This window comes from Eleutherodactylus coqui, chromosome 7 (genome assembly GCF_035609145.1).
Source record: "Eleutherodactylus coqui strain aEleCoq1 chromosome 7, aEleCoq1.hap1, whole genome shotgun sequence".
Taxonomy (NCBI): Eukaryota; Metazoa; Chordata; class Amphibia; order Anura; family Eleutherodactylidae; genus Eleutherodactylus; species Eleutherodactylus coqui.
In genome coordinates, this window is record NC_089843.1 from 102,578,947 (window position 1) to 102,591,240 (window position 12,294).

The 12,294-nt window shown below is 40.9% G+C and overlaps 1 protein-coding gene across 1 annotated transcript in view; it reads right to left on the reverse strand.

The window, feature by feature from the left end:
* LOC136573254 (teneurin-3-like) overlaps nt 1–12,294 on the reverse strand; it is a 447,176-nt gene that overhangs the window by 101,771 nt on the left and 333,111 nt on the right. Inside the window, exon 5 of the mRNA XM_066574553.1 lies at nt 459–737. Within this exon, the coding sequence (XP_066430650.1) occupies nt 459–737 (279 nt within the window). The remainder of the gene's footprint in view (nt 1–458; nt 738–12,294) is intronic.

The window sequence follows — 12,294 nt, forward strand, 5'->3', positions numbered from 1 at the left end:
TATGAATAATGAGGATTGAGTGTTACCAGGGATCCACACCGCTGCACCTAAAATCATGGCCTACTTTTGCAGTTTGAAAAAGAGTCTGAACCGTAAAAATATAACCACACATATCACAAAAACAAAAATCTTTTATATATATATATTTATATACAGTTGTAGCAGAGCTGAGTTTGTCATTATTTCCACTTTCATATACGACGGTAGGTGAATAGGGTGCACTATCTTTACTATAGAAGGTCAGATAGATCATTCTGCTCCCTATGTAGGGACCAGCACTATGAATGACCATGGTAGTTGGTTACCCAGTTATATTTTGCAATGGTTTCCAAAAGATTCAAGTTGTGACTCTAAATGATGTAGCTTCAAAAAGTGAATAACATCAGCCATGCTACATATTGTATATGTATATAGTCTAAGAATCTACCCCTACAGATATAGCTATATCGATGACTTACCAGTTTCGCTGTCAGACTTGTTCTCATGCTCTGTGTCAGTCAGTGTCAGAGCTGAATTGGAACGGCTGGAGAGACAGGAGCTGCGGCCGGATTTCACTCCCCTTCCCCAAAGTCTCATTGCATGCTCTGGAGACATGACCCCTTCGTTTTCAGTCTCAGCATCTGAACCTGCACTGATAGAGTAACCTCTATGTGGAAGCCCCATGTCTGCACAAAATGCCAGTCCCCGACGGGATGCTGGTTCGCAGATGCCTAGCTGCCTCAAGGTGAAGTTCTGCCCTGAGAGGGAGAAGGAGAAACAAATAGAGAAAGAAAAAAGAGAAAGAGATAAAGGTTAGTTCCTTTTTTCCTAAAACCTGTGAAATGCACATCAGCTTCAGTACTAAGCTCTGTCAGGTATCAAGCGAGGTATTTTGAGTACGATTCATATGTTATGGTCAAGTAGATCCTTTTGTCGAAGCCGCTTTGCAGGTTTTGGGTTGCATTCTTTCTTATGTCAACCACTTAAAGAATTTAAGAATGTCTCTCTGATGTCAAGAGACACCAAAACAGCAAACAAGCAAAGTACGGTCAATGCAACACATGAAAAGGAATCAAATTGACAGGCCTCTGCTTTGTAGGAGTGCAGAAGCAGAAGAGCGGGAGATGGAAGTTTTTTGTTTAGAACAAAAGCACAATTGTCAGAATATAACAGTGTCCTAATATTATTATACAGCGAGTCGTGATTAAAAGATACAGAAGGAATATCAGAGGTACACTAATGCAAGGTACTGATGATATGTTTACAGATCTGTATGTATTTCGATGTCACAAGGGCTCCTATATTAATGCGATCATGATGTAATACCCACTTAGTGCATTAGGATACAGGAGCCATATACCAACATTGTTGTGATGGATACTATCCATATAGAACCGATAGGCTATGCTGAATCCTACCAAAGTCCTTGAAAATGACTTTGCGCCTTCCCAAATGGTCAACGTGATGAATAGTGTGTTCATTGTTATTATTAAATTTCGATAAAATGTTGAAGTCTGAAGATATGTAAAGAGAAAATGATGACGGAATCTGTCTGGTGGAGATTTCTATCACTGGAATTCTCCGGCACAAAGTCGCCAAAGAATTTGGTGAAATGAATTGTTTTACAGCCTCTTATTTTAGAATTTGCATAGATAGATAGATAGATAGATAGATAGATAGATAGATAGATAGATAGATAGATAGATATGAGATAGATACCGGTAGATATTAGATAGATATGAGATAGATAGATATTAGATAGATAGATAGATAGATATGAGATAGATAGATATTAGATAGATAGATAGATAGATAGATAGATAGATATGAGATAGATAGATAGATATGAGATAGATAGATAGATAGATAGATAGATAGATAGATAGATATGGGATAGATAGATAGATATGAGATAGATAGATATGAGATAGATAGATAGATAGATAGATAGATAGATAGATAGATAGATAGATAGATAGATAGATAGATAGATAGATAGATAGGAGATAGATAGATAGATAGATAGATAGATAGATAGATAGATAGATAGATAGATAGATAGATATGGGATAGATAGGAGATAGATAGATATGAGATAGATAGATATGAGATAGATATGAGATCAACAGATAGATTTATAGATAGATTGCGATAGATATAAATAAATATGAGATAGATAGATAAATGTGATATAGATAGATATGAGATCAATAGTTAGATTTATTGATAGATATGAGATAGACAGATAGATATGATGCAGGTGATGGTACATGATGCAGGCTTCAAGAGCCGATGCAGCAGATGGAGTTGCAAAAATATGCAATATTTATTTGTGAAGAAAGAAACGAAAAGGAGGAGGGCTATAACAAGAAGAAAGCAGTTTTTCCTACTGCTAACTATAGCTAACTAAATTCTGGAATCAGCAATACTTTATGCACAGTACAAAATAGCAATAATCCAAAAACAATATTAATAATGCTGAAAGAAGTTCATTTCTGTTAAATGGTAGTATAATCCTAGCCAATATGTCTCCAATGAATAGACTTGTGTCCCTGTGGCCCTATTTCAGTTTGTAACTGTGAGCCAATTAACCAGTACCAGTCCTAAGGAACAGGGCTGTTTATTTATGTCCTTAAAGGTATGCACACCTACAGTCAAATTGAGGCCAGCCTAATTTGCATATGTTGGGCAAGAGTACTGACTTCGACTGACTCTGGCTAATCCAGAGTAAGGCTTTGTTCCCATGAGTGTATATTGGCCCGCCGTTTGCACGGCCGTCCGATATACGCTATGATCTGATGCATTGGATTCCAATGCATCAGATCACATGGCTGTATTCTCGCGGCGTAAAAGCGCCCAGCCTGGCCAATATAGCGCCGGGCGTTTTTACGTTGGGCCTAAAAGATAGTCCTGGAACTATCTTTTGGGCCGGAATACGTCACCCGCTGCATGGGCTCCTATGGGAACCCATGACAGCGACCGGAGAAGGGAGGTGGGAGCGAGTTTAGCAGCATGACTGCTAAACTCCCTCCCTATTCTCTCCTCCCCTTTATCTGATTGCAATGAGAGGGGGTGAAATGGGGGCGGAGCTAAGGACCACCTTGTCCCGCCACCTCCTATTGCTGGCTGCGGACAAGGGGTGGGAGATTAGCTCTACCCCATCCCGCCCCCTTTCATTGCAAACAGCCAGAGGGGAGGAGAGTGGAGGTGAGCCAGCAAGGGAGAGGGATGGTGGTCTCAGCGTATATATGCTGGGGTCTATGCCATCTGAACAGGTGCACAAATGTTAGATTTGTGCGCTCATTCATGAGTTTTTACTGCTCAGATCGTAGCGTATATTGGCCGGCCGTGAAAACAGCGGCCAATATACACTCGTGGGAACAAAGCCTCAGGAGTGTTCTAAGGCACAAAGAATGTTTAAACTGATTCTAGACGGCTGGTCCCTGCAGTGGTGATGTCACTGGGGGAGCCTCTTACTGGCATATTAAGCGCTCCGGACTCTTCTCTCCCCAGTAGCATCTCTGGCTGGGAGTGGGGGCTTAGCACAACTGGAAGCTGCTATATTTAGTAATGGGGAGAGTGTCACAGTGCTTACCTCTTACAGATAGATACAACCCTAATTCTAAATAAGTTTTGATGTTGTGTAAAATGTAAATTATTGTACATAAAAAAACAATGCAATGATTTGGAAATCTCACATAACCATATTTTATTCATGATAAAACATAGAACTCATATCAGAAGTTGAAAATGAAACATTTTTCCATTTCATTGTAAACAACTCATTTAGAAATAGATGGCTTCAACACATCTCAAAAACGTTGGCACAGGGTTAACAATAGGCTGGAAGAGTAAGTGGTGCTAATGAAAAACAGCTGGAGGGTCAAATTTCTAATTTCTAAGTCCCATGACTCTTTAGAAAAAGGGCATGTTAGAGAGGCAGAGTCTCTCAGAAGCACAGATGGCCAGAGGTTCTGTGAAAAACTGTATTTAAGAATTGTGGAACAATTTCAGAAAAATGTTCCTCAACGTAAAATTGTGAAGACTTTGAATATTCCACCATCTACAGTACATAAGATTATCAAGAGATTCAGAGAATCTGAAGAAATTCATATGCACATTGGACACGGCCAATGGTCACTATTGGATGGCTTGAGATTTACGGGCCCTCAGGTGTCACTGCACTACAAACAGTCATGATTCTGTAATGCGAATCACTGCATAGGCTCACAAATACTTCCAGAAATAATTGTCTGTGAACACAGTTCACCGTGCATTCCAGAAATGCAAGTTAAAGCAGTAAAAGCTGTATTATGCAAAGTAGAAGACTATATCAACGCAATCCAGAAATGCCAGTGTCTTCTCTGGGCTAAAGCTCATTTAAAGGGGTTGTCCCGCGCCGAAACGGGTTTTTTTTTTTTTTAAACCCCCCCCCCGTTCGGCGCGAGACAACCCCGATGCAGGGGTTAAAAAAACCACCCGCACAGCGCTTACCTGAATCCCGGCGGTCCGGCGTCTTCATACTCACCTGCTGAAGATGGCCGCCGGGATCCTCTGTCTTCATGGACCGCAGGGCTTCTGTGCGGTCCATTGCCGATTCCAGCCTCCTGATTGGCTGGAATCGGCACGTGACGGGGCGGAGCTACACGGAGCTACACGGAGCCCCATTCAGAAAAGAAGAAGACCCGGACTGCGCAAGCGCGGCTAATTTGGCCATCGGAGGGCGAAAATTAGTCGGCTCCATGGGAACGAGGACGCCAGCAACGGAGCAGGTAAGTAAAAAACTTTTTATAACTTCTGTATGGCTCATAATTAATGCACAATGTACATTACAAAGTGCATTATTATGGCCATGCAGAAGTGTATAGACCCACTTGCTGCCTCGGGACAACCCCTTTAAGATTGACTGCTAAATGAAAAACTGTTCTGTGGTCAGATGAATCAAAATGTGAAATTATTTTTGGAAATCACGGACGCTGTGTCCTGTGGACTGAAGAGGAGAAGCACCATTCAGTCTGTTGTTAGTACACAGTTCAAAAACCTGTATCTCTGATGGTATGGGGTTGCATTAGTGCCCATGGCATGGGCAGCTTACACATCTTCAAAGGTGCTATCAATGCTGAGCAGTATATAAAGGTTATAGAACAACATATGCTCCATCCAGACAATGTCTTGTTCAGGGAAGGCCTTGAATATGTCAGAAAGATAATACTAAAGCACCTACTGCATCCATCACAACAGCATGGCTTTGTAGAAGAAGAGTCGGGGTGCTTAACTGGCTGCCTGCAGTCCAGACCTTTCACTAATAGGAAACATTTTGCACATTCTGAAATAAAACATCCGGCAAAGACGACCCAGGAACGTTGAGCAGCTAGAATTCTACATCAGACAAGAATGGGACAACATTTCCCCTCCCAAAACTCCAGCAATTGGTCTCCTTACTTCCCAGACATTTACAGACTGCTGTAAAAATAAGAGGGGGCACTAAACAATGGTAGACATGGTGCTGCCCAATTTTTTGAGATGTGTTGCTGCCATCAGTTTCTAAATACGTTAATTATTTTAAGTGAACTGGAAAGACGTCTCACTTTCACCTTCTGATGTATTCTATGTTCTATTGTAAATAAAATAGGGTTAGATGAGATTCCCAAATCATTGCATCGTTGTTTTTTTTTAACCTTTATTTACAGTTTGCACATAGTCTCAACTTTTTTGGAATTGGGGTTGTAGAGAAATAGACAGACATGCCCCAGATGCTAAGCAGTGAATGCCAATCACTTCAGGAGACTCTCTGATCTCTGTCTGGACTTCAGCTCAATGAAGGAGAAAGAGAAATTCTACATCCTACTGGAGGAAGAGGAAAACACAGCAGCACAATGTTAATGTCTGACATAGACTGAGAGGCGCATGCTATGCCATGTACTTTTATACTCTCTACTTCACATATGATCCTTATCCCCCCAAATCCTGAGTCCAATCATTCACCCCTATCCCTATTCTCCAAATGCTTTCATAATGCTAATGTTTATTTGGTTCTGCCAATAAAGCTCCTTCAAATTGAATTGAATTAGATGTGCTTGAGTGTGTTTGTTAGGCTCCTGCAAACGGGCATATTTGCATACGTTTTTGTGCACGCAAAATTTCCTCGTGCAATACGACGCAGAGAATAGAACCCATTTATTTCAATGGGTTAGTTCACATTTACTTTTTTTTTTGCATGCGCATCCCGAAAAAAAATGCAGCATGCTGTACTTTTTGTGCATTTGTGCACCAAAATACCCCATAGAAGTCTATGGGGGTGAGCAAACGCGCATGCAATACTGAAGGAAATGCGCAATAGGCTACACAATACCATTGGAAAAAGAACACATCAGGACTCATTAGGCTAAATAGCCATTTAACTCGGGGGGGGGGGGGGGGGAGTGTGGTTGTGTCAATGTGGTTGTGTCAATGTACCAATATGCACACAAGAAAGCCTCATTCAGGGCACAAACACGTTGTACTGGTACAGTGAATATGAACGACTGACCGATGAGCGAACAAAATGTAAAAGATTCATCTGCCTGTACAAACTGGACGTACGAGTGAACCAGCGAGCTCTGTCATCGTCCGCTTGTGCAAATGTTTTCTCGCATCGTGTAAAAGGAACCTCAGCGACATCTTTATTCTTTACAATGTACTTAAATGGAAATGTTTAATATCGTATTTGGAGAAACAGGAACTAAATCTGCATTGCTCCAGTGCGCAGTAATCCTTTAAACCCTTCTGCCAGCATCCCGCATACAAACTATACATGATGGAAACACATAGAGAAATCTCTCGGCTCAACAGATAGTTATCTTCTTCATTTGTATTATTTTAATCAACTACATAATCCCGCCAGACATTATCGGTTTTGTTAAAGAAAACTGTATGTTAATGTATGAGGGGGAAGACAGCAATGGGTCCGGCTGGCAGGAGTTACAGTCTCTGCCAGCATTGTGTCATAGGGTGCTTAGAATGGAAAACACACATGCCTATATTTGCTTAACATGGCAAAGCAACACGGGCCGATCAGTCGTCCATGTGCCGTCCAGCGTGATGCTTCAGCGCTCCTTAACTAATTCACACTCACAGCCTCCATCCCGCCACGTCCACCGAGGACTCCTGATTATCTTCCAAAAAATATCAACATCTCTATCAATATGGAGAGTAATACACAGGTGGGATCATGAGTGACAGCTCCCCTTCCCATGCAGTAGCCGGAGTTCCTATTATCCACTACATCTGACGTTTATCACTTCGCCTTGTCTCGTCAGTTTTAACCAGTGTCATGTCATAATCTGACAGGCCTGTGAATCTAGCCAACTCTCTTCTGCAATGCTTTAAAAAATTCATTTTTCACTCCTGCAAGAAAAATATTTTATCATTTTTTGCTCCTTAATCTGATGTCATAAATTATCAGTTAAAGTTCTTTAGCTGCACATAAACATGGCAATTACTTAATGAGATGTCTCATTTTCGGCTTCTGTAATGTTTAGGAGTAACTCTTGACAAGCAGTGGAGATAAGTTTGGCAATGCAGCAAAGCTGTTTATCCTTTTGTGCATTGTTTCATGATGTATCAGTATATTGACCATAGGACTGCAGGTAATGCTGACCATACACGTTAGATAAAAGTCAGCCAGACCTGCCAATTACAGTTGGACAAGCCGAACATCTAATGTTTGTCATGCCACACCAGCTGTGACAATGTCACGACGCGGAGTCCATGTGACAGGAGTGCTGGTGAATGTATCATAGTATGTTAGGCTGAAAGAAGACAATGTCCATCTAGTTCAGCCTGAATCCATCCCCCTTGTTGATCCAGAGGAAGGCAAAAAAAAAGAAAAACAATTTAGCCCATTCGGGTGAAAAAATCCCTTCCCGACTCCATAATGGCAGTCAGAATAGTCCCTGGATCAACTTAGGCCCCCGTGAGAATGTGCCCTGCCATTTGGCACCAGCGCTGACCAGATCACATCTATCTGGTCGTATGTGGTCTGTTTTGTCGGATTTCGTAACGTTGCAACACTTTTGTCAGATATTGAATACAGTAATGCAATGACAGTTTACTTTGAGTTTCGGAGAAGCTAATTCAGAAGTCACATCAAATATGGCCGTACTTCCTGTAGTCACTCCTAAAACACCTACTACTGCAACTAAACAAAAAAAAAGTATGTTTTCGTAACTTGATAAAGTACAGCACGTGTTGGGGCAACTTTAGCTTTATGTAGCACTGTCGAGAGGGCTGAAGTGGCCATGAATGACAGCACTGATTATATTCCATAGTTGCCCCTGCCAGTGGAGTCCTGGAGGATATATAGGAAAAAAATGGCTACTTCTTTTGCAAGGCCGACTTTAAGAGTATATCTATTATGTCTATAAAGACGTGGCCTCCATGTACTACAAGACACTAATATGATAAAATTAGGCATGGAAAAACTACAGTAAAGCAGCCATATGAAGTATCAGCTAGTATTGATTTTCTGTAACTTGTGACTGATCAGGAAGGCTCTGTGCCAAGTAACCAACTTGTTAAATCTTCTCATCCGTCATAATAAAGCCGCGCCTGCCAATATGTGGTCTGATTCACAGACTAGACCGATCACGGCATGCTTTTATCCTCTAAACTAACACTAAGACTAAGATGTATGGCAGACCACTCCCTCCTTGTAATTACACTGGGTCATTGTATCAGTTTCAGACAAATGTGCACAATTCAAGTATCTCCATTTGTCATTAACAGCTATTTTCAGGCAGAGATAGAAGGCAAAATGCACTTTGAACAGTAGCAGTTTTAAGCTGCCTGTTAATTACTTTAGTGCCTTGATATCCTCAGTGGCTGCATTTCGATTTACCATTGTAAATGGATTACATTAATGAGGCACAAACATTTTTTTTAAAAGTCTATGATTAACACAGAATCAAACAGTACTTATCAACAGGTTTCTTGGAAGTGAGACCATTCATCTATTGCAATTGTTTGCATTTGTCCATTAGTGCCTGATATCTCAATCCATCAAACATTCACTTAGTAGACTTTCTGCTTCTAAATACGGCGCATTGGCTCACTGCCCTCTCCCGGGCGGTGGACACCATTTCCTTCTATGATTTCACCAAGTTTATGCAAGATGCACAGTCAGCATAGATTGACCACAACATTCAATTAACAAAATGTTGGTCTAAGTCCTGGGAGTTCCTGCAGCGTTGACCCTATGGTGCATTTTACTAGATAATTGATACATATAGAATCGATAACCAGACGTTACTTATTTCAGCATTTATCTATTTCTGTAGTATATGAAAAATGCTTTAAAACAATTACAAGTTTATGTTTTCAGATGGCAAATGTGATATTTTACAAGCCAGGATATTGTAAAATTAACATTAAAATTAAAGGGATTAACTTGAGAAAAAAAGTAAGTATAACAGTGACCAGTGATTGACTGCACCAGTCATACATCAATACTACACATCATGGTGGACCGAAGGAGCATCTGCACTAGGTCACCATGAGACTGAAGAGGTAAGTAGTATTTTTATATATGCTATGGGACTCAAAGATAGGGGAACAGGAAGTCCGGGTAGGCTGTGTCTTACACTCACTGGGACTACTGTTCCAGTGCTGTGCTCCAAGAAATCAGTGTGTGCATATAGCATGACTCTTCTCAGAAGGCTGCATGCCTCTGTCATTGATCTCTATGGGAGAGTACATGGCCTTCTGAAGAGTCACTGTGTATGCGTAGTTTATGGAGCTCAAAGGTGCTGACTGGTCCCCTTTAATCTCTTCCTGCTTCAGGACATAAATGTATGTCCTGGCTGGAAAGTATTTGCCACGAATGGACATACATTTACCCCCTATGGATAGTACAGCCCATTGCAGTGGGAATTGGGCCAACTAAAAAGATCCCCCTGGTCTGCTGCACATAAATACCAGCCCCACTGATTAGAGGGTGCTGGTCATTTTACTAATTCTATTTTATTCCCACTCAGAGCTTGGTGTTATGCATGTTAGTCTGAACTGTGTCTCTCACTTTCCCTGAGGATGGTCTGGACACCTGTTGTCCCTATCTGCATCTTATGTAGACCCCCTCTCCCCTTCCTTTATACAGGTGCGGCCTCCAGACATCTGATGTCAAGTATGATCAGATGGATGATTCCTGACATGGTTCTCTTTATGTTAGCACAGTGGCTGACTCTCTTTCCCCTTCATGTGAGGACATTTGGACTAGCAATTGTTTACTAGCTGTATGCAGGTGAGTTCTGAGTGGGGTTACTGTTCTGTGTGGTTTGCATTACATGGTGTGTTGGTGGGAACAGCAACGTGTTCAGTTGGGTCTGTGCAGGTGGCCAGACATGTGCTGTATGAACCGTCCTGTTCTGTCTATAGGTGTGAACAGTTATGCATTTAAGAACCCAGAGAGATGTATCAATCAGGGATAGCCAGGTCTGAGATGAAGATCATGGGGCCGTCCTTATTGGGGCGCCTATCCTGCTTTTAGGCAGGGATGCCCCCACTTCCCTTGATTAGTAAGGGACAGGTTTCTTTCTATCTTTGCCTGGAGTGGTGTAATTTGTCCTTGTAAATACTATGTGAGTGTGTTTGTGGTTTTACTAGATCACCACCTCGCATCCTGATGAAGGCGTAACAGCTGCCTAATCAACAATAATCTCAAATGCCACAGCTATTGCTTTATATAAAGAGATTGTCCCATCTAAAGTGGCTACATCACTATGCAATTTGCATAATGTTCTTGTGTTTCAGCTCAGGGGGGAAATTATCTCTAGATGAAAGATTTTAAAGAACATTCCCAGAAAGATCTTTTATCCATCGCCCGGTGTCATTCACATATGTATGGTCAGTTTAAACAATGGTGATGATCAAAGTGGACTAAATGTGTACGGATGGGTCTGCAAAAATATGATTCACCAGACGACTGCTCATTTACCGGTTGTTCAGCCATCAACCTATTTCTATCTAATGTGTATGGCCTCATTTATACCATATATACGCCTATAGTATATGACCCTGGGTGTGACTGCAACCTTTGCACTCTATGTTACCAGTAGCTCATTAATAGTACATTTCATTGCCAAAGTTGTAATATATGTTAGCAAACAATGGGATAATTGCTTTTCTCTTCCATTTTGAAGAAAGTCGATACAAATTCACTGCTGATTGGTTAATGTAATGCAGTCAGCCCAAAAGAAGTTTTTCTCCAGACTCCATGGGGTTTTCTCCTTTTTCAGTGAGAAATGTAAAAGTGAACAGAAATCATGAAAAAATAACCCAAGAATTTAGAACTCTTTATTGCATGTTGAAATATTGTTTATTTCTAATATAAGTCCCTCAATATATTTGTTTACTTGCAAAATTCAGTTATTAAAAAAGGCTGACAGACGCCTGTAATTCATCACCTTACTGAGGTTATGAAAACAAATGATAAAAACAAAGGGTAACATTCAATGCTATCTTCAATGGTTGACAAGGAAATATGAATTCTAAAACGAATAAATCTCTCAAAGCAGCTTTTTCTCACATAAGAACATCAAATTTGCTCTAATTTGCTTCAGGGTAAAGATTAAAGTAACTTTAAAGCGATGTCAAACTTGTCTGGCCTCTCACCAATGTGTGAAGATTCCATCCTGATAATCAATATATCGATGAGATGATAATGCCCACAATGAAATGTACCCCCATAATGGCACCATATATTTTCCCCAAGGTGTCATCACCATCTTTATTAGATTAGTTGACAAATTCAGATAAACAGTAATGTATTTGTGAAAATTCGTTTCATGTTGCCGATTTTTTGCAGAGGTTTTCAACACTGATTAATGCGGCAGGGCTGGATTATCCAGGTAAGAACATGCCAAAGAAACACAGTCAAGATATTAAGGGTCTTTGGTAGTAGTGTGTATCAGGTGAGGAGCCTTACCATCATTTTGATGTGTCCCTTCTTCATAGTTTATGTACAACTACCTAGTTCTGCAAATGTTCCTGTAGGTCATTAGACCACAGATCCTCATATTTACAAATACACGGCACTGTTGCTGCCAACAATGGCATAGATCCAGTTACAACCTCTCCTATTTGTAAGCCAATGTTTGCAGTTGCTAAAGAGTTAAAAAGATTTTCTCAGACTTAAATATTGATGAACTATCCTAAAGATAAGTCATCAATATCAGACCAGTGGGGTCTGATTCCTAGCACCCCAGCTGATCAGCTAGTTGAAGAGACCAGGACCCTCAGGCAACTGTTTCTTCTTCTTGCCCCAAGGACATTGTGGACCGG